The sequence below is a fragment of the Mus caroli genome, chromosome 9, assembly GCF_900094665.2.
Source record: "Mus caroli chromosome 9, CAROLI_EIJ_v1.1, whole genome shotgun sequence".
Classification (NCBI taxonomy): Eukaryota; Metazoa; Chordata; class Mammalia; order Rodentia; family Muridae; genus Mus; species Mus caroli.
Window position 1 is genome coordinate 112,133,082 of NC_034578.1, and position 24,034 is coordinate 112,157,115.

General features: G+C 42.6%; 1 protein-coding gene across 3 annotated transcripts in view; it reads right to left on the reverse strand.

Annotated features, from left to right (window-relative positions):
• Positions 1-24,034, reverse strand: part of Rbms3 (RNA binding motif single stranded interacting protein 3) — a 672,329-nt gene that overhangs the window by 119,223 nt on the left and 529,072 nt on the right. For all 3 annotated transcript variants that reach the window (XM_029481347.1, XM_021171492.2, XM_029481346.1), the window contains exon 7: positions 17,989-18,095. In XM_029481347.1, the coding sequence (XP_029337207.1) occupies positions 17,989-18,095 (107 nt within the window). The remainder of the gene's footprint in view (positions 1-17,988; positions 18,096-24,034) is intronic.

Below are 24,034 nucleotides of genomic sequence, written 5' to 3' on the forward strand. Positions count from 1 at the left end.
ACAAGGGGACCTCCCCCCTTGATCACTAATTGAGAAAATGCCTTACAGCTGGAGCTCATGGGGGCATTTCCCAATTGAAGCTCCTTTCTCTGTGATAACTCCAGCTTGCGTCAAGTTGACACAAAACTAGCCAACACAGCAAGATATTCTTCTACCTCTTGTTCTAGGTTTATCTTGACACATGGTGGGTGTGCTTAACCAGAGGCATCACACAAGAGGCAGTCCTGAGAACTGCTGGGTTGTTGTGACCAGATTTCAAAACACTTAGGAGATGTGTCCTACATACACCACTTTAGAAAACTCCACTTTGTGGATTAGATAAATACATGTTGAAGAAATTAGGGAGCAAATCGGAGACTTTGAGGGACTTCTGGATTTACACCTCACACAAAAGAACTTTCAAATGAAATTTGAGTGTATCCCTCAGGGTCCTGATTTTACTAAGAAAGCTTTCTTTTAAGAAATGTGAAGTGGTCTCAGCTCTCAGCTGAGCTTGTAAAGCCCTTGGCTAATGGCAGACACAGGTGTGGGTGGAGGTGGAGATGATCAGCACCAGACAGAAGCCAGCAGCTTGCCTGAGGTGAGTTGTGGTTTTGGCTCTGGAGGAGAGAAACAGGGTCCTCCTGTGCTGGAGGACCAGCTGCTAAGCATCACCCGAATTGCTTCAAGAGGGCTGTCAGGAATCAGGAGAAAGCACCACTGTAGATTTATCACCTTCAAAGTAGCAAATGCAGTCAGAGAGCCAAATGAAGTGAGTTCTTTATGTCTGATAGAATCAAACCGAGAGGCGCTGTAAAGCAGTTGTTTAGGCACGGTGTCATCCCCGAATTTCTGCTTCTTGGCTTCTTCTAAAAATGTTCCTGCCAGAGGATGTCTGCTTTTTATAGCAACAGGGAAGGACAAGATAAAACAGACAGGAAGAGATTACAGGTTGGAAAGCTGATAACATCTAAGTCTCTCCAGGAAGAGCTCCATGGTTAAATGAGAAACAGGAAAAAGCAAATATATATATATATATATATATATATATATATATATACATACATATAGATATAAGTGTTTTGCCTGTTCCATGGATGTATGTGCAATGCACACAGAGGTCAGACAATATATCACACCCCTTGGAACTGGAGTTACAGAAAATTGTGAGTTACAATGTAAGTGGATCGAACCCAGATCCTCTCTAAGAGCAGCCGCCAGTGCTCTTAACCACCAGGCTGTCTCTCCAGTTCCTGGATTGTACTGTTTTAAACTGTGATTTAAAATAAATGCTTCTTCCTCTAAGCTGCTTTTTGGTAGGAATTTAGTCACAACAATGAACGAAGCAGCCTGCACTGGGAGTTTGTTTTTTAATCTCAATCTAAATGTCTGAATTTCACGGATCTAAGACACCATTTGGTTTTCTCACATCTTAATATCTGTGAAATTGGGATTCCCCTAATAACTGCCAGCATTTCATAGTGTGTCAAGTCATTTTTCTCTCTTTTTAGTGGCGTTTAAAATAATATAATAGTTCATCTTTAACCAATGATGTTTTACAGTTCAAGGTGTAGCAAACATACTGTCAAAAACCACTGTGACATGGGGACCAGCCATGGAAAATACAGAATTCTGAGGCTGCAGTGGGCAAGCCTAAGGAACTAACAGAGCAAAGGTGGCTGGAGGATTGATCCAGATCCTTCTGGGTTTAGTTGATGCTGCCTGGAAGGTACATGCGCTTAGCCATTGATGGGGGTGATCTTGAGGCCTTTGAGCCTGGGGTTGCCAGGACATGCCAGAGATTCCAAGAATAGCTCAGTTGATTGATGTCACACTGAGTTGCCATGGCTTTCTTGTTCAATTCGGTCAGAGGACATGGAGTTCAGCCCTCAGCCTTTTGCCCTGGAAATATTTGCTGTAGTATTCCTGGTCTCAAGCCACATCCAGGCTGCAGACACCTAGCTATTCCCCCAGAACATACATGTATGTGTGTGTGTGTGTGTGTGTGTGTGTGTATTTCCATTTTTCCCTTGACAAGTTGGGCTAGGCAGAAGACTCAACACATCAATTACATTTGATACAAAATTACCATATTATGAGGACTTAAAAATTCTTGTTATCTTTTGTCATTACATATTAATGTTGGGCTCAGAAGCTTCAGGAAAGGGTGTTTGTTCAAATCAAAATGTATTAGCGCTCAGAAGCCAAGTTATTGAGGTTTCTAAATGAGAAGGGCTTCCCCTTCAGCCTACTCTGTCAACCTATGCAGCCTTTGCAGTAGATAAAGCCCTATCTGGAGGGCCAGGCAACAGACCCAACTCACCCAAGCAGGGGTATGAGCTCACAGCTAGCTGTTGCTTCCCAGGTCTCATAGGAAGACTTGCCTACAGTGCAAGGTTGAGAAGACTCTTGGCAGACTGGCAGCACAGGGAGACAGAGCTTAATTCTTTTCTACCTGAGTAGCATGTGCTAGATACATTGTGATAGATGTCAAGGAGTTAGTGGTAAGTGATTTAGACAACATCTCTACATCTGTAAAAATGCTCAAAGATATCGCAAGTCTAGACAGTATTACTGCATTTTCCAGCAAACTCTCTCACATGTGATTTCACTGGAATCATGTTCCACTTTCCCCTGAGAGTGTGTTTATGTCTAGTGTCTCATGAGGACAGTATTCAGGGCTGCAGGGCAGTCTCTTTTCTAAATATACAGTTTTTAAGATTCAGTGCTGTCAAAGTCAATTAAAGACTAACTACCTGGGTCATAACACAAATGCTGTCTTCCTGGACTTATGTTAGACTCTTCTCACAAGAGGCTGTCCAAAGCATCAGGAGCCCTAGTAGCATTCAGAGCACACCTAACTGAAGGCAGGGCGATGCTCAATGTTGAGCCGTGTCTTGTGTTCTTTAGAACTGATGATGTCTCAAAGCAGAACCACAGGGTCACACTGGTAGCCATTAGTCATAGCCCAGTGTTTTCAAGAACCCCAGAAAAACATTCTGTCTCCATGTATAAGCCTCTGTCTCTTTCCAGGTTGGTGACATGCTGGCCAATCAATCTTTTACCATCTGTGTTCTGTTGAAAAATCAATACTTTATTAGTGTGGCTTGTTTTGGTTCCCAGTGGGGTGAATCAGTGACTTTCTTCTCATTTGCAGGTGAGAATATTGTAAATAATAGGAATAATTCACTATTAGATTAACACATTTTTCTAAGGTATGTCAAGACTGACATTGGGTCACGTGTTTGCTGGTCTTTAATTTTAAACTAACTTGTCCTTCTGGGCCCCACTAGGTGTGTGGAGTAGAATCAGAGCCATGCTCAGACTTCTTGGGAAACTACTGCGCATCTACTGTTTTCTTCAAATTTGTGAGGATGGATAATTCACTGTAAAATAGCATCCAAATAAAGGTAGTATGTCTACGTGTTGTACGATAATTCGTTGTATGGAGGAAAATATTCTAAGTGAGTGGGAGGGGCTAAACCTTAACCAACACACTAGTTCATGCTCAACAGCAACATCACAAAACAGCCTCAAGCGGAGCCATTCCCTAGTTATGTGTCTTAAAACATTAGAAACACTGAGCTTGCTGAAGCTTGAACCAGAGCTCCTAAAGGCATAAGAAGGCAGGTTCTCCTAGTGTCTGGTCAAGAGATTTTCATTTATAATAGTTACCTTTGCCTTATGTGTACTTCTACTTAAAGATAGGTCTGCCTATGGAGGCCAGAAGAGGGTGTCAGATGAGCTAGAGTTACAGGGAACTGTGAGCCATATGACATAGATGCTTGGAACTATACTCTTCACTGTTGAGCTCTCTCTCCAGCTCTGAGATAGTGTTACTCTTCTTCTTCTTCTTCTTCTTCTTCTTCTTCTTCTTCTTCTTNCCTCCTCCTCCTCCTCCTCCTCCTCCTTCTTCTTCTTCTTCTTCTTCTTCTTCTTCTTCATTAGACTCTCAGTTCAGACTGGTCTTCTCCTAGCTATATAGCCAAGAATGACCTTGAACATCTGGTCTTCCTGCTTCTATCCCTCTGTGGGTCCTGCGGCTCAAATTCAGGTCCCTGGACTTGCAGGAAGGCAACTTTGCCTGCTGAGGCGTCTCACTCAACCCAGAAGGACTTTGGATATTAATTTTACATTTTCATTAAATGCAGAATAGGTAAGTTAATAATCCATCTCCTTTCTCTTTAAAAGTATGAGTTATGAAGTTTGTCACCTCTCAGTGGTCCTTAGTCTTTTCCATGGTTTGCAGCAATGAACGGTTTGGTTTTATTTTTCTTTATTTTAACATTTACCTCTCAGTCCTCTTTCCCTTTGCCAGCCTGTGACTTCTATGATTATATGACCTTAAAAGAAAAAGAATCGTCCAAGATCCTTACAAACATCTAATACTTCAGTGTTAAGTAGTGATTTATGACTTGGAGTGCAATGTTACTAGAACCTTTGTGCCATGTGGGACAAACATAAAATATATTAATTTCTAGTATTTAGTATACTTTACATCACAAGTAAAAAATTATAACAGCATTATATTTGCAGCAGATTTTACTATCATTTAAGAAAATAAACATTACTTTACATGTATTTAGAGAGAGAGAGAAAAAGTGTGTGTGTGTGTGTGTGTGTGTGTGAGAGAGAGAGAGAGAGAGAGAGAGAGAGAGAGAGAGAGAGCAGAGCAGGCTCTCAGAAGACCTGAACTATACAAGAGCATCACATCACTATAACAGTTATAGTTTGTGACAGTGTAGCTAGCCAGGCACCAGCCACTAGGCTGCACCTTGTTCATCTCCTGTGCTGTCTCTGAACATGAACGTGCACCACTAGCTATTGAGATCCTGTGGGATTTAAGCATGGTGTTGACGCACCCTGAGACCTTGCCTGGAGTCATCTCTCAGCTCAGAAGTTATGGAACCTGTGACTTAAGCTATAGGACCTGTATCCTTAGCCTAAAATTAAGAATACAAGTGCCCCTGAAGTCTGTAATATTGGGAAATGATTATTATTCTACCCTCCTCAGAGAAGAAGGGAGGTTTCAGAGTTGTCACACCCAAAGCTCATGATGTCCCCAAACACTGTTCCCCAGGGTGCCTCAGCATGGGACAGACAGACTTCCACTGGAAGGGGCAACGTGGAGCTTTTCAATTGTGGGAAGCACTTTGGCTTGTAAATGAGTGTGGATTGGTAAAACCATGACACATGCTGACAAATGGTTAATATTTAGGAACAATGACCTCTGGTTATTTTTATTACTGTGTTGGTCTTTGTTTTCTTACTTTAGTCTCAGTTGTATAGATCTGAGCCTAATTACAGACAATTCTTTGATTTGTTTTTAATGTCACTCAATTTGTGTGTATTGTGTTCTCCTTTTCTTTTGGAATCAGGGTCTCATGTATACCGGGCTGACCTTGAGTTTACTGTAGAGCTCAGACTAAATGCTCCTGCTGTACTTGCAGAGAACCCAAATTTTGTTTCCAGTACCCATATAAGGTAATGTAGTTCACAATTGACAAGTTCACAATTACTATAGCTCTAAAGGATCCTTCCCCAACTTCTCATAGCTTCTGTGGGTACCTGCATTGCTCTAATGACTGTGTGCATGCATGTTCACACACACACACACACACACACACACACACACAGAGAGAGAGAGAGAGAGAGAGAGAGAGAGAGAGAGAGAGAGAGAGAGAGAGTGCACTTAAGTCCTGAGCTATCCAGAGACCAGCTTTCAAGCGACTCCTGTTCTGACCTGTTGCTGAGGCTGGGGCCCATGTCTCACACATTCTATGAACAAGCTGCACTGCTCATCTGTATGCCCAGCCCTACTTACATTTTATTTTGATAAAAGGTCTCACTTCACAGTTTGCTTTGGGCTCCATCTGTGGCCCACGCTAGCTATGAATTTGCTGCAGCTTTGATGGCTGGACTGTGAGTCAATTTAAAAGGTCATTTTCAGGCAATGATGTCTGACTGAGAAAGTATGAAAGCAAGCATGGAAGATACCATTGGCAGGTTTCTTCCTGTGACTAAGCACACTAATGGCCATGTCCCTGCCTCCTGCGCCTACTAGGTAAAGTGACACTCAACGAGCCAAGGAAGGATCAGGATAACAACAGAGGAAGGGAGTGGCAAGACAGGGCTGAAATAGTTCATCTGATGTACAGGCTGCCTGCATTCACCTTCATTTAAAATAGAAATAAACACAAACCAGCCAAGCTGCAATGTACAGCTCGAAGAGAAAGATGATTCATTGTAAATCTGGGTATATGATGTATCCCCGTGTCATCGGTATGGCTCCTGACCTTCGTGGAGATACAAAAGGATATTTTTTCCCCAATCACAAATGGATTTAGAGTAAGTGATGACTCAATGTCTTGAGACCAGGTGTTTGAATTGAGTTCATCGATGTTGTCATTGCCTTGTAGTCTAAAATAGCATGCAGATCATTCTCTGCCACAAAACCTGTGCAGACTTCCTCCACTTACAAGCGAGGAAGAGAAATCCTGTTAACATTAGCTTTGAAAAAACAGGGTTTATTGATGTGTTAGAATAGCAGCTCGTGTCTGGACATACCACACCAGGCCAAAGCAGTTCCATGTGGAAGAGGTTTACTGGAGACAAAGAGGGGAAAGAGAGAAAGACAACGGGAAAAGGGGTGAAAGTGGGGAAAGGTCTGCCTTTTATTTAGGCTGTGACATAACCTGTTAGCAGCTAAGTGTGGGAAGTGGACTCTGGGAAGGTATGTGGTTGTCATGGCAACAGGCGTTCCCTATGTATGACATTTCCTGAGTTTGGAGCCAATCTTCAAAACTGGTTCTTGATACCAACAGAGGACATTTTTAATCATGAGTGAAAACAGACAATATAAAACATAATACAGGTTTCCCCATTATAACAAATGACTTTGCTTAAAGCTGACCATGATAAAATAAATAACATTAGCGCGCGCTCTCTCTCTCTGTATACAAGGTATATATATATATATATATATATATATATATATATATATATATGTTCATTTTATTTATAGGCCTATATCTTGGCTAATAGAAATGCATTGAACTTAAATATCTTCAGGAAAAGGATGTCTAAAAAGTCATATTACTAGCTTTCTACCTAAAAGATAAAAGCCTACAATACATGCAAGTCTGTGTATAGATATACATATATAATATAAATGGAATTTTCTCATCTGGATTCACAATGCTCCCTCTAAGAGCCAAGACCATCTAACAAAAACTCCAACAACAGGGATGAAAAGCATTCTTTTCAGTTGTTGGTCAGGGTTGCCCACGAGACTCCCAAACATTACAGAGTAGTGCAATTCATTGCTTTTAGTTGTCCCCTAGAGGTGGAAGGTAAGTTCTTATTGCTGAAGTCACAGTGCACTTCAGACATAGAGCCCAGGGGGTCCTGAGCTGGAAGCCTCCTTGCTGTGGACTAGCCATCATGGTGGCAGAAGGTGTCACACAGGCTTCCAAGGGAAGGTGCAAAAAACAGTCCTTCCCAGGTATGATTGATTCTATGAACCACAACACATCGTAGCATGGCATGATAGCCCCAAGGGTGCAGTAGTGGCACACATACCTGGTCAGCAACCAATGGCTCTCTAATTAGACTTAAGAGCCACTCAATGAGAGGGAAACACCACTTGGTGCTGGAAACTTAGCTAACTACCCCGGGCTAGTGAAGTCACGGATCTCGGAGGTGAATTTAGAACCACCACTTGACTAAACCAGCATGATCTCTTAACTACATTCTGAATATATCCTTATAATGACAGAGGAGTGTAGCTTTCATCACCACCAAGGAAACCTCTCTCTACAACAGACAGAGATCATCACAGAAAAATCAACCAATACCAAAATGCAGAGTTGTGGAGCCCAGTGCCAACAGCTACATCTACAAAGCAATTCATGTACTTACAACTCAGAGGCCATTGAGGAAGTGGGGGGGTAGGAAGACCATAAGAGCTCAGGACCTGTGGTCTCCCTTTCCCCCATCTGCTTGAACCTGCTTGCTCAAGGGTGGAGCTTCCTGCTCATTCGTCCTGCCACGCCTACTGCTGGACCCTGCCTTTGCTGCTTGGAGGAGGCACACACGTGTTCGTCCTGCTACTGGACCCAGAGATTGTTTGGCGGGAAATCGGGTTCCCTCCCCCTTCCTTTATAACTGAGTGTCTGAAAATAGTAAAATTGAGCTTTGATCAGAATCTTGTCTTAGCTTCATTCCCTTCTCTCGCCGCCTAGCCCNTCTTCTCTTCCAGGTTTCCAAAATGCCTTTCCAGGCTAGAACCCAGGCTGTGATCTGCTTGCCGGACACAACAAGGACCATGGGGTTTACTGTGAGATTGTGTCTCCTAGTAATGTCAGAAGTGACACCAATAAAGTCTTGTTAACATGACTGCCTAAACAAGAGCTGACCAAGAATAACAGCAGACATGCTAAGGCTGACAGGAGTGGGAAGCAGCTGGGTTAAACCCTATACAAATAACACAGGCAAGTAATGGATGCTCCAGTGGGAGAAATAGTCTTCCCCAGGGAAGAGCACACCAACTGGTTGTCTAACACTAAATGGTCAGCCCTAAAAACACACCCAAGTAGCAGTATGCAGACTGAGCAGGGTATAGTTAGGAATGAATATGTACATAGATATATATCTATGCGTGCAATAACAATTAATGAAAGAAAGGGGCCATCAGTTTGAAGGAAAGGAACAAGGGACAGTTTGGAGGGAGGAAAGGGGGGATAATGTAAGTATAATCTCAAAAATAAAAGGAAAAGAAAAATCAACCTAACCACAAGTTTTACTGAAAAAAAAAAACAAACAAAAACAAAAAACAAACAAACAAAACCCTTATCCTTTAAGTGGAAATAGTTTAGGAACTTCAAACTGTAATATTACCACACTGAATCTCCCCCAAACCTTAATTTGATTTTCTATTCAATATAATGTGATTATTGCTGGAGTCTGAGAGTTGATTATTAACAATATTAATTCCATCAGCTCACTTTTGTATCCAAACAGTGAAGATCATTTTTCTAAGTCCTTCCGTAACAAGACAAAGTTTCTTCAGAGCATCATCTAGAGGGAAAATGTTTGTCTTGCTTTGCTGATTGCTTTTCAATGGACTCTGTCAGAGAACTATGAACATGACAAGGGACAAGAAACACCCACTGTATTGGTTTCCCTTCATAATATAGTCCTGGCTTTTTTCACTAAGAATCAGAGTTCTTGCTTCAGTTGCTTCCTATATAGTTCTCACGTCTCGTATTTGTGACTGTGATCAGATTAGTTTTGGAAGTAAAGTCTGATAGGATAGTTACCAAGGATATTTTCTGATTCCATTGGCATCAAGTTTGGGAATATCTTATAGAAGATTAGTGTTTCAAGGCATCAGGGAATAATATTAATAATAATGAATGTTATCTGGACTATTTAAAGACAAAATTAGGTGTAAATATCTAGTCAGAGGGTACAATATTCTTTAATTTTAGACTAAGATTTTTTTTTTATATTCAAAAGTCTTTACACAAACCCAAAAGCCACTCACAACAAAACATAAAGAAATTTCAAAATCTGAGTAGCTCTCATAGCATAGTGGAAACATACCCAACATCTTATTTGATCCAATTATCTCTACATTATTGTTAAATTCAGGCCTGCAAATATATATATATATATATATGTATATATATATATATATATATAAATATATATATGTGTGTGTGTTTGCCTGCCTCTCTCTATACCTCTGTCTCTCACTGCCTCTCTTTGCTGCACCCTGTGTCTGTGTGTCTGTCTGTCTGTTTCTCTCCTAACTTCCTCTGGGTGTATACCTGTCTGTGTGTCTGCCTCTCCTTCCTCCTCCCTCTGTGTGTGTGTGTGTGTCTGTCTGTCTGTTTCTCCTCCCTCTTTCCTCTCTCTGTGTGTGTCTGTGTGTCTCTCTTTCTTCCTCCCTGTCTCTGTGTGTCTGTCTGTGTGTCTGTCTTTCTTCCCTCCTCCCTGTGTGTGTGTCTGTCTCTCTCTGTATCTCTCTTTCTTTCTCTCTCTCTGCCCATGTGAGGTGTTGGTGGTAATTACTGTCATCACTGAAGTACTAGAGTACCATCAATTAGATATTAGTTTTGACAACTGTTTCTTTACTTTCTAGCCAACCATGCTTGCTAGTTGGAATAGAGTCCAGTTTTTAATTTGGCCTCAGTAGTCACTGGAATTGAATTCTTTGGGAACACAAGAATAAGCAGTAGATTGTGTCTGCATGCTGCTGACATCTTTTAGAACTAGTCTGGGAAATTCCTGGTTCCCGACCATGTAGAGGCATGCTGTTATGGGTAAGATGAGCAGAATCCTCTTTGCAATGAGCCATGAAGATATGGTCTCCACTCAAGGCAATGCAGTGTCCCAGGGATGGTGACATTCACATCACAGACTAAGGGAGTTCACCCTTTACCTGACAATGACATAAAAAATGTCTTGGCACACATATATCATAAACATTGGCCAATCAGAACATACACAATAGAGATCCATCCTGGGAGATTCCTGTTATGACTGCCATTACCCAGTTCTCTCCTGATTGGGGGAAGTTGTAGAGGCAGCTCTAGGGTTGGCCAGGAAGTGGTTTCCCCATTAGACAAGCAGTCAAGCTATTTATCAAGAAATGTATTTCATTTCAATATCTTAAGGAGATCCATAATCCCTCTAGACTGACAGATGTCAACCCAGGGTTGGTTGTAACCTTCTCTAAGCCAGAGATTCCTGCAGGTTTTCTAGATTCTTATAGAACTTCATAATGTCCTTTAGATGAACCAGATTTTCTCCATATATTTAAGACAACATTGTGATTGTGAGGGTAGAGTTGCAGGTTGCATTTTGAAGCAGGCTTACAAATCTAGCCATCTTCTACTGAGCTAGACATTAACAAGGTTTGTAAAGGATAAAATTTACAAGTTTGTGCAGGTAGAGAGTTGGGGCTGATCTTGGAGGACTTGGGGAGGAGAAAACATGATTAGAATATAACATATGGAAAAATGTTTAAATAAAAAAAATAGTAATAAAACAAAAAACTCTAGATCAGTGGAGAATTTCTCCCCCGTACCACTTAGCAGTCTAGGAATCTCTTGCAAGGTTAGATAATAACTTAAAATGCCCCCACCCTGTGGCTTCCATTTATGTCAAGTCATGGCCGCAAGCATGCATCTGCATTTGAAAATCTTGCTTATTCATGCCTATTTCAGTGTGCAAAGTTCCTAGCCTTACAGCTTAATAAATAAATGCATTTCACCAAAGCATGCTAATTAACTATCAAAATGCTGCCCTGAAGAAAAAAGCTTTAAATGATGAAGTTTTAATTAGCCTATCAATTTCCATGTTTAGCTTAACTGTAAAATGCTTGCAACATCTAGTGGAAATTCTTTTTGGTTTATCAGTTTTTCCCAATTTTTAAGAGCGAAGGGAAATGGGCAATTTCTTCTCTCTGTTGTTTTCAGGCACTCAGGTCATCACCGGCCCCTTGGTTTTTCCCACATTTCAAAAGAATGTGGGGAAAAGAAATCAGTACAGAAATGTAAGCTCATTTTCAGGGTGTCCAAGCTGTGGCAGAATATGTCCAATTTTCTCCCTACTGTGCTTGCAATCTTCTTTAAGATGTATAGAAAACCATGACACAAAGACCAGACAATATGTAGATTTAGTTGTAGGTTAGTCTTTTCCCATATTTTAACTCAACTGGATTCAGGCTATCTCCAGCTTCTAGTCTCTATTATAGATACAGGTTTTTGAGATTTTGTTGTTATTGCTATTTGTTTCTTTTTTCCCAAATTCGTTCCTTATCTTCCTCCCTATCCTTCTCCCTCCCCCCTCCCCCCTTCTGTTTCTGTGTGTGTGTGTGTGTGTGTGTGTGTGTGTGTGTGTGTGTGTATTGAATGCATGTATTTGATTTCATGTGTGTGGGTGCATATGGGTGCATGAAGATGTCAGAGGGAGATGTCAGGGTGAGTTTCTTGATTATTCTCTTCTCTTATTTACTGAGACAGAATTTCACACTGAGCCTGGAACTTGATGTTCCACCATTCTGGCTAACTTAGATCCACCTTCTCTCCCTCCTTCTTCATCCCAGTGGTGACAGGCAGCCACCACAGTCACTATACCCAGTTCTAGGGTTCTGAACTCTGATCCTAATGCTGACAAATGGCAAACATTTTATCCACAGAGCCATCTTTCTAGCCATAGGCATTCCATCTTCTTAAGTAGTACCTTTTAGTGGGTAGGAGTTTTCAAGTCAGAAAGATCAGGAAAAGGAGGCATAGAGAGGGCACACATGCACAACATATATTTGTATGAAAATGTCCATATGTGACACAGCACTATGCACAATGAATATACATAATACATTTGTTTTTCAAATCCACATCTATGAAAGAGAAAGTGTCTAGGGGTTTTGTGGGATGCTGGATTTAAACTCTCTAGGACCCTGGGTCTAGAAAAGTTTCCCCCATGCCTGCCCCGCATCCACAGGTCTACTCCCTTTTATGGATACAGAACAGGTGCCTTTGGTTGCTGCCCTTGGAGTTCAAGCTTGGCTCCCTACATTAATTTTTCAAATTCAAGGTGATGTAGTCTGACAGCCTAAGAAAGGAGGATCCCTTGGGATAGAATTGTGTCCTGACTCCTGTCTTCCCTTAGGATGTTGCTTTCCTGCCCAGATACCACTATGGGATCGCAATACAGGACCCCCCCCACTTTTGTCCATTCCTTATTCACAGGGGGTTGGAGGAATACTCTGGACTTGGTCTGAAAGTCTGGAACTATGCTTCCACCAGAATGAAATACAGACGAGTAGGAGCCAAAGTCAGAGGGTGTCCAGTGCAGACCAGATCACCATGAGCAAGAACCCTCTCCCCATCTTCTCTTGCCTTCAGTTGCTTCTGGAAAGGTGCCTGCAACTGACCTCAAGTTGCTAGACTTGAGGCGGGATGTAGTTCAAGCTCATGATTCTCCTCCTAAGCCTCTAAAGTACCACAGTTACAGGTGGACACCATGCTGAAGCAGCCCCACCTCAACGGTGACTGAAATGTGTAGCATTGCTTTATAGGCTGAAATATACATACATAATACACACACACTATCCTCTTTAAAAACTATGACCCTGCTTCACTGTAATGGTCAATGAAGATGGAACCAGCTTTAATGCTTAATGGCTGGACAGGATCTAGAATGACCTGGGAGGCCAGCCTCTGGGTGTAACTATAAGGGAGTGTCTGGATTAGTCTAGTTGAGGTGGGCATACCTACTGTAAGAGTGAGCTGAGCACAGCATTCATCTCTCATCTCTACCTCTAGACTGAGGACTGACTCCATGTGAGCAGTTGCCTCGTGCTCCTCCTGCCATGCCTTCTCCCCTATGATGGACTGTATTCTTGAATGTTACCAGACTGAACCCTTCCTCTCTTAAGTCACCTTTTCAAGCGTCTGTCACAGCAGCATGAGAATGAACGGACACATTACCCATCAGACAAGGATCTGGAGGAGAGAGTTACACCTCTTAGTCCTGAGACTGAAAAGAGGAAGAAAATAGCCAAGATTCTTCCCTAATGTCTCAACCCAGAATCTTCACATCAGTTTTTTATACAGGCATCCAGGGTGGTCGAACACCTGAAGCAGAGGATGCAGGTAGCGTCGCAGGTGACAAACAGTGACAAACAGGAGTACATGAAACTTATTTTGAGAATGTTGCTGGTTTTGAGGATAATCAGTCTGGAAGTGTAAAATATGAAAAAGAAAACACTAATAAAACCTCTGTCTATAATTTAGTCTATATATCATTTTATGGTTCTTATTTGTGAATTGTACTCTAATAAACATAACGCAAGAAAGACTCGAAATAGCATTATAGAATGCTGGACTAGGTGGTCCACTATTATTCTCATGTGTGTGGTGTATGTGTATGTGTGTTTTTCATGTGTATGTGTGTGTTTTCCCATGTGTGTGGTATGTGTATAGGGCTATGTGTTTTCATGTGTGTATGGTATCTATATGTGGTATGTATGTGTGTGTTTTCTCATGTATGTATGGTGTGTGTATCTCTCTATTTTTCATGTGTGTGGTATATGTGTATGTTTTTATTTTCATGTGTGTGGTATGTGTATATGGTATCTATATGTAGTGTATGTGTGTGTTTTCTCATGTGTGTATGGTGTGTGTATCTGAGTTTTTCATGTGTGTGGTATGTGTATGTGTTTATTTTCATGTGGTGTGATGTGTGTCTGTTTTTTCATGTATGTAAGGTGTATGTTTATATATGTATTTTTCATGTGTGTGGTGTGTGTTTTTCATGTGTATATGGTATCTATTTGTAGTGTATGTGTGTGTTTTCTCATGTGTGTATGTTGTGTATATCTGTGTGTTTTTCATGTGTGTGGTATATGTGTGTGTTTATTTTCATGGGTGTGTGATGTGTGCCTGTTTTTTTCATGTACATAAGGTGTATGTGTGTGTGTGTGTTTTTCATGTGTGTGGTGTGTGTATGTGTATGTTTTTTATTTGTGTGTGGTGTGTGTATGTGTGTTCTTATTTTCATGGGTGTGTGGTGTGCATAGTATGTGTTTTTCTATGAGTGTGTTGTGTGTTTATGTGTATTTGCACCTCTGTACATCTATGCCATGAATCTCCACATGGCGTTCTGAGCCTGACATTGGAAATCAACCCCAATTGCTCTTCCACATATTCCTTGAGATAAGGTTGCTCAGAAATGCTCAGAGCTCATGAGATGTCCAGATTCCTTAGCCAGTTTTTCTAGAGAATCCCTAGCTATATCTTCAGGATAGAGTTACAGGTGGGTCACCATGCCACCTGTTATTTTTATGGATCTGAGTTCTGGGTCTCAGGTTAGGATGGAAAGGAGCTAATTTCTGAGCCATGTCCCTAGGCCTGTCCACTGATCTGGGTGTGTGTCTGGGTGTGGAGTTTTCATAGATTAATTGAAAACAATCAAAGCAACTTAAAACTCAAAACACTGAAAACACAATCTAGGGACCATTGGATCATCAGCTCGACCTGGCAGTGTTCTGCACCATAGTAGCTGTAGTGTACTGTCCCCTGAGTCCTACTTCTGTGTAAAGTAGCAGGTGACAGCTCCATGTTGATTTTACATTCGTCCATTTAATTTCTGATGAACTGAAGTTTCTAGTGGTGGTAGGGGAAACCTACACAGGATTAGGAAGGGAATGGATGTGGCAGGTTGAAGGTCAGGTTCCCTTGGGCTTTATTTACCCCACACATGAGGTAAAACTTTTTTGGACTGTATAAACAGAGACTCTAGATTCCCCCACAGCAGAGCCTAAGGATGTCACCCGAGAGCACCCGGGACCCATAGCAAAGCTTCCTGCATTGCTGCCATTCACCTAGCTCCTGTTCTACAATATATTTCTTAAGCACCTTGATTTATAGCTTTAATTGTTCTGCTATTGAAACTCCGTGGTTGTTACACTGAGACATGGCATGTGAGGTCATCAGTATCTGTGTGTCCTGGCCACAGTCACTTATAGTTGTCCCTAAATTAACAATCTCTATTTCCCTCTGCACCAAGAATTGGTTTTGTTTGCTTGTGTTTTGTGGTTTCTTACATGGATATCAAAATATGTGATCTTCCTATAACTTCCTCTTCATGACCTGAGGAAAATATTACAGATTCTTCCACATGAGACAAATTTTGTCATTAGAGCCACGTTTCTTCCTGAACTCACAGAGCTGGGGTTGTAGTATGTGGTGCAAAGATATCTGTAATTAACAAGCATTTTGACTAATCAAATTTTAAGGTCAAATGAGTCTTCTTAGACTATGAATGCTTTGTATGGGACAAATGTAATGATGCTGTGGCTACAAGACTCTCTGCTGATGCATTAAACTCAATCCCCAAGACACAGGTCACCCCCATGCCCTCATTAAAACACATACAATCTCAGCTTACTTTCTCACAGAAAATATGAACACTCTTGCATTTTTTTCCGTTGGCTTCTGATACTCAATGATTATTCTGGTTTTATGTTATGTACTTCTTACTATAATGATATACATTATACAGTGCTTGACTACAGCTATGCAATTCTAGAGGGGTTTTCAGACACTTACAGAAACGCTCAAAACAGACTCAGAAAATAGAAAATGGCTAAAGCATTTCCTGACAATCTCCCAGCTTCCTTTCTTTCTTAAAACAGTTCTCCTGGTGTTCAGAGAATATGATGGCACATAATTATGATGCTTCTTAAATGACAAATGGACAAATCAGGTGCTTAGGACAGAAAAACTAAAACTCCCCTGTTGAAATTATGGCTTTGCCGCAGAATGTCACTTATTTAATAATTCAAACAGCTGTATCACATTTCCTCAAAAAAAAAAAAAACTACAAAAGCCTAAGTACCTTTTCCTTGTTATTTTACAAAAATAAATAACCAAGAGCATTAATTCCCAAGCCCATAAGGTATAGAGTCACAACGCACTGAACCCAAATAAACTCTCCATTAAGTTGCCAGGATATATCTCTATCTCTGTCTGTCTGTCTGCCTGTCTGTTTGTTTGTTTGTTTTTACACAGAAACAGGAAAAGAAACTAAGAGAGCAACCACCATGACAGGGTAAAAGCAACCTAAATTCTTGCTTTTTTTCAGAATGCAAACACTGATTCTCAAAAAGAACAAAACAAAAGAAACAGACAAACAAAAAATGAAAACAAAACAAAAACAACAACAACAACAAAACACTGAAAGTGTTTCCTTAAATAATTGTAGCTGCATGCCATAACCACTATGTAATTACTGATCAATTACTTGTGGTGAGGCGATCGATCACAGATCCCCTCTCTCCCAGGAACTCGACCACTTGCTCCTCCATCCCATGCCCTGCAGCTGACAAACCCTGCTGTGCAGGTGAAGGCACACATCTCCACAGGGGAAAGCACACTGGCCTCCCCCACCCCACTTCCTGCAAATGCAAGAGAAGCTTACCCTCTTCCCTGAGTGCCTGCCTTCTTCCCCTCCTTGTTATGAAGGCTGAGCCACCTTACATACCCTATAGTGGGACTTCCCACCAGCCATACATTCCCTTTGCTGCCTGATAGCTCTCCGACTCCTTCAGCTCCCTCCCTGTACTCCAGCCATGACAGACAAGAGGGTAACTAGTCAGAAAGCCTTCCTGATAAAATTTATTTTAAAGGAGAAATGTCAACCTGCCATTTGTATTCGTCTTGTGATTATGAATTCCTTTCAGATTTCTGTAGACACTTGGAAGCCTTTTTTTTTTTTGAGACTGGCTCTAATTTCAAGCAAACTAACAATATACCCAAAGATGACCTTGAACATCTGATCCCCCTGCCTTTGAATTCAAACGACTGGGGTTGGATTCTGGTTTGTGTTATAGGATGCTAGGGATCAAAGCCAAGTTTCTAGCACAGAAGGGCCATGCTCTACCACCCGACCACACGAGCTTCATCTCCTGCTCCCTTGATGCCGATTTTCAAGTTCGTTGTTCTTCTCAACAGAATGTCATTCTCTTCTCTACACATGAAGGCATTAAAACCTGTCTGAGGCTGGACATTTGGTTTCCTGTGAGATCTAAGTGTGTATGGGGGTTGGAGTCATATCAGTATCATGTATACCCACGACTGTGCATGTTCTTCACATGTATTTGAGGAGGACATTATGTGTCCTGCTCTACCCCTCCATCTCATCCCTTGAACAGGGTCTCTCATGACCCTAGAGTCAGGTGGTCAGCCAGCAATCCTAGCTCCAAATGCCCCCAAACCTGACTGTGGGAATTACAGACTTATATAGCTATGACCACCATTTTCCATAAGTTCTGGGGATCCAAAGTCAGGTCCCACGCCTGCACAGCAAATACTCTTAACCACTGAGTCATCTCCCTGACTGGGGACTTGATTCTTTGCATGGCTCCAAACGACTGCTTTGCCACCTTCGTAGGGAGGACCGTCACCCAGTTCCGGAGCCGTTCTCAGGACTCACCTCTCCTTCTCTGGGCCATGGCCTCCCGTTCTGGGTGTGCTTGCTCTGACCCTGTCTCTTCTTCTGTCCTCCATCAGCAAACTTGCACAGCAAAGGTTCACTGGGGGCTGGAAAGGTAAGACAGGAAAAGTGTATTAGCAAACAGCCAAGTGAACACCTAGTCATTCCAGGTGGTTTCACAGTGCGTCTTGGTTATGGATGCATTCTGAAGTAACTTCTGGGTTCTCACCCTCTTTCCTCTGAGCTTCACTGGTGTTCTTACCACTGCTGGGCCTCTGGAAAGCATGGCTGGACCTTGAGAGATTGTTACATACACTCCTAGAAAACTGGTTGTAGTAGAACAAGCACCTGTCTCCAAGACAGGAGTCTCCCCATGCAGTAAGACCTACATCCATCCCCAGCACCTACAGTGGCTATTGCCCTCTCTAGGCAGCTGTACTATCACCATGAAAACTACAGAAATCAATTTTGATTTTTTTTTTTTTTTTTTTTTTAGAGACCAGAGCAGCAGGTTTGAAAAGGCATTGAACATAAAGCTACACCTCAGAAATTTGCTTTATTTGGAGAGAGGGCTTTGCAACCAGGGATTAGGGTTTGAGTTTTTGAGGTGTGAGAACTCTCAAACCAGAGGCAGCAGACCGGGACTTAAGAGCGAGAGCGAGAGAGAGAGAGAGAGAGAGAGAGAGAGAGAGAGAGAGAGAGAGAGAGAGAGAAGAGAGCAGCCAGAGGAAACATGACAGGAGACCTGAAGGGAAGAGAGACCCTTGAGAGAGAACTCTTCCTAAACGAGGAGGGTAATTCTGGTTTTGGGAAGTTTCCTGGAACTGGTGGAATGATTTGTGCCACTTGAGTTAATTTGGCATTGTCTATGTGCCAAGAAGCCAGGCACCGAGTAGGGCCATAAACCATTCTTACACCATCTCTTATGAGGGGTTGCAAGGCCTCAGCATAGTAAAGCCTCTTAACTCTCTGTCCCATGTAGGGGTTGGGGTGTATGGGGTTTGATTTCGTTAGCATCCTCGTCTTGTGCTTGAGTGACAGACATCCCCAGGTAGTAGAAGAGAAAGGAGCTGCTGGGGGCTGCTGCCAAGGAGGTGGGGATTTTACTAAATAGCAGCAGAGTTAGCATCATTTTCTCACTAATCCTCTAGAACTGCTCAAAGACCAGACGTGGATCTTCCACCAAAGCTTCTCCCTTCAGATTCCCCGTAAAAGCTAGTGGGAAGCCAAGGAGACCAACTGTCAGGATAGCAAGAGAGAAATCTGATAAGCCATCACCAAGCATGTCAGGGCAGCTTCTGGGAAGCGGGATGTGGGCTTTGTCTCTTCTCTCCTCCTAGCTCTAAACTGGTAAGGACTCATGCCCTAAGAGTCCTCCTTAAGTCCTCCTCAGCTCGGAGATCTGACATGGAGAAAAGACTGTGTCTGAAGTGAAAACAGGTAAGTTGCCCCCAGAATCCCAAGAGCCAGGTTCAAATATAATAAGAGAAGGAGGAAGAGGAGGAGGAGGAAGAGGAGGAAGAGGAGGAAGAGAAAGAGGAGGAGGAGGAGGAGAAGGAGGAGGGAGAGGAGGAGGAGGAGGGGAAAGAGGAGGNGGAAGAGGAGGAGGAGGAGGGGAAGGAGGAGGAGGAAGAGGAGGAAAAGGAGGAGGAGGAGGAAGAGGAGAAGGAGAAGGAGGAGGAGGGCAAGAAGAAGGAGATAGTACCTTGACGACCAAAACCCTGCCTGGAGAAGGGACTTCTGCCCCGTCTCCCTGTACCCCTCTCCCTCTCCCTCCCATAGAAGATCACTAAATCCTGGGAAGTAGAAACTTGAGACAGTAAAACATCCTCTGTTTTCTTAGTGTTGACCCTGAGTAAGCCTGTTTGCTTCCACTAACTTCAGCCTCCAAGCTATTTGGCAGATGGGGTACTAGGGTGAATCCTAGCTTCCAGTAACAGAGAGGTTCTTTCTGCCTTTATCTGATAAATTAGCATGTGTGTAGGGGTCTTGCACATTTTTAGCAAATACTTCTCCTTGAAGAATGTGGTCAAAATTAAGGTCTATTAGAATGGCTCCTCCAACACTGGTGTTGCAAAGAGTCTTTCTCAAATGAGCACCATTTGTGAGCACCATTTGTGGCTAATTGGTGACTGCCTCCACATCTGTACATGTCTGAAGAGAAAGTCACATTGACCAGCAAATTTGGTGAACACATTAAGAAGCCTGAGGAGGCTAATTGACTGGTGTGTGTGTGTGTGTGTGTGTGTGTGTGTGTGTGTGTGTGTGTGTGTTGGAATAAACCAAATATTATTTTGTAAGTTCATAATTAACCAAAATAAATCACTTCCTACCCCTGCCATCCAAGAACACAAACTCAGCTAAATATTAATTGTATCCCTGGGCATTTTTCAAGTTTGAAGACAATTCTAATTGTCTCAAAAATCAATAGTGGGGAAAGAATATAAGCAAGCCAGCATCTACAAATAGACTGTCTATAAATACATATTTGAAAATGACTTGACTAAAAAGGACAATAATATTCTGACCGATACCCTTTGTTAGCTGCAGATAGCTCTTTTCCAGAACAGAAGGAAAAGAACAGGACATGGCTCACCATTGGTGAAGAGAAATGAAAAATAAGATGGAGTCCTTGTCCCACACAGAGCACATGGCATCCTAGGGTAGTCCTGCTTCTTTCTAATGGCACAGTCCGCAGTTATAGTTATTAGGGATCAGGTGTGGTTCAAGAGCCTTGAATACATGGTGTAAGGATGCAGCTCAACTGGCAGAGTCCATGTGTGTGGTATCCACCAAGCCTTGAGTTCACTCTCTACCACTGCCTAAATCGGGCATGATGCTACCTGCTTGTAGTCCTAGAACCTGCAGGTTGGTGCCAGGCAGATCAGAGGTTTAAGAGCATTCTTGGTTACATAATGAGTTTGAGACCTGCTTGGCATGCATGAGGTCTTATCTCTAATTAATTAATTAATTAATTAATTAATTAATGGAAAAATCTCAGAAGCAATAAAACCATGTTGTATATTGTGGTGCTCTGAAAACCTGATGAAATCTCAGAACCACTCCATCCCACCCTACCTGGGGCCCGAGTCATCCTTTGCCTGGTGTTTACCACTGCAGATGCTACCAGACCTTCTGTTGGTTATCTGTGCTTGCCTGCAGCTAACCGGAATACCCCACAGAAGGTCCAGTACCAATGGCAGGAACGAAGTAGCTGCTGGGCCAGTAGCATCTGCAGTGGGGAATGCTGGGGATAATGGTGGTAAGGGGATAATGGTGGTAAGATTTGCCAAAGAGAAGAGAAGGGCCTTTTATGTAAGGAGCTAAATAAAAGCTCTAGAATTAATTCCTAAAGGAAGGAGGCAGTTCATACACTGAAGTCATGCTCTGCTCGCTTCAGGTCCTCACACAAGTGAGTGCAGTGCCTGTTGTATGACCATTTGCTCCAAACTGAAACATTTCCCCCAGAAGGAAGGGGGCTCATCTCTCACATCTTCAAGAAAAGAGATGTGGAAGATTCTTGCCCTACCACAGTGGTATAGAAAGAAATAAACAACAGCTGAGCAGCCTGCCAGCTCTACAGACAGTACACCTTGTGACAGCAGTCTCCTGTGTCCTGCTGGGCCTTTCCACAATACAGCTGCTTTTTATATTTTTTCAGTTTATTTTACTTTATTTACTTAGTCATTTAGTCATTTGTGCTTCTGGAAGTAACCCCCACTCACACTCCAGTTTATACTACCGACAAACATTCCCGTATTGCTCATGTATTGTGCCACTGTTGCTTTGATCTGTCTGTCGTGGGTTCCCTTTCAGGATGAATAAATGTGTGTGTGTGTGTGTGTGTGTGTGTGTGTGTGTTGTCTCCACAGGAGAAGTATCTCACACGACAGTATCAGGTCACATCATTTAAAGAGGGCAGGTAGGCATAGCACGATCTTTCCAGTGTGAGGCAGAGGTCACATTCTCACCGAGTTTATGTCAGTGTAACGGCCACTCTTTTACATTTTCTTTGCTGTTAATGCCTTACTGTGCTCTGTGGTTTGACTGAGAATGTCCTCCATAGGCTCAGATGTGTGAGCACTTGCTCATCCCTTCATGGTGCTGTTTGAGGATGGGGTGAGGAGATGTGGCCTTGTTGGAGGAAGTATATCATGGAGCAGTGCTGTTCCCAGTGTGCGAGCCCTTCCCGCATCCTGCTGGTGTTCGAAGGTGTGAGCTCACAGCTTCCTGCCCCTGCTGTCCTGAGTGCCACTTGCTGCCATGGTTTCCGTCCATGCTGTCACAGTTCTAGACCATGCTGGCTATTTATCTCTCTAGAACCATACGTCATGTGCTTTATTAAAACCACAGAAAAGTAACCAACACACTATGGATAATTTATAAATGAAGATGTGTGGGATTCATTATAAGGAGCGATTTCAGACAAGCGTCGGAGGTCTGAGGGTATCCTTTGAGATAAAAGTAAGGCCTCAGATAGCACTCCATATTAAAACATGGGACCCAGCCCTTTTTCATTGTCTGATCCATGGAACACCTGACTGAGTAGTGACTTTGATGAAACAAAGAATCCCACAAGGGAAAGCCTGAGCAATATCTGCCTACGCCTCTGCCTTTAATTATAACTGATGTCAATTCTCCCTCCAGAAGAGCATGCTAAAAACTAAATGCAATCACCAATGCCAATGCCTGATGACTGAGAACATCTCCTGTGAGATTTGCAAGCTGTGTATGCCATGTAAAACCATCCATCTCCACACAGTGCTTGCTCCCTTGGCCTTTCTGAGAGTCTGGCTATGTTCACCAGTCCCATGGGGTGCCATGCATGTATGCCATCTCTTCATCGGCAGAAGGACAAACTCCTCACCGAGGTACAGAAATCTAGAAACAACTTACGTTACCTGCTCCAACAACTGGCTGGTTTCCCCATGCTTACAAGTGTTGCCCAGCCTGCCTGTTAGGCAAAAGACTTTTCTACCACTGAAATTTGCATGTGTAAATATGATACACATAGCTTTATTGATATGTTGTAGTTTGTCTGGTTTTTGTTTGCTTTTATAGGGTATCTCACTGTAGCCTAGGCTAAGCTAGAATTCACTCTGTAGTCCAGGATGTCTTGAAACCCAACGTAATCCTCTTGTCTGCTTCTCTCAGGTGTTGTGATTACAGGCGAGGGCCACCAGCCCTGAATCAGTTTTTAAGTTATCACAAGTCAGAGCCCAGCTTTCAGTAGTGGGTTCTCCCCTTCTACCATGTGAATCATAGCAACTGAGCCCAGTCTTTAGACTTTGCAGCTAACACCTTTACCAGCTGGACCAACTTGCTGGGCTACCGACTTTAAAAAACAGACAAACAAACAAACAAACCCACCCTTACATCCCCCCAAATGAATTCTTTGAGTTTACTATACGTGTTCATGGCATGCCATTTCCAAGTTTGACATATGTGTATGCTCATACACACATACTATTTTCTCTATAGTCAAGCAAAAGAATGGGTCCTTCATCCATGAGACTCAGCAATTTCCTTCGACTCACACAGCTTTCTCTTTAGCTCAGAAGCATTGCATGAGGAAGGGACCTCCTTTTGGTCCTGATAACTAAAGCTCTTCATTTGTATTGGCCATGACTAAGGTTTATAAAGCCCTCTCCCTTTGCACAGGCCCTTGCTGCACTTACTGATGAAGGCAAGTCTCTTGGGTAATAAAAATGTCCCTTATCTGACACCTTACAATAAGGAACCAGTAATGGCCAAGTGCCTTGCTCCAGTCTGGAGACCTGACATTCAAAACTAGGTAACAGTTAAGTCACGAGGTCCGGTAACACAGGACCTCACTCGGGGCTCCTGCCTTATCTCCTTCCTGAGGGCAAGGTCGAAGCTCCTCTCACATGGATGTTCACTGTGTCTACACCAGATGGAGTTAATCCATACCCTGGAATTCTCCTGTGGTCAGATCCCTGTCTTCATTTGCTGCCGTTTGTATCAGGAGCAAATATCTAATTGTCCTCTTGGTTATCTCATGCTTTCGGGAGAAACAGACTGCCGT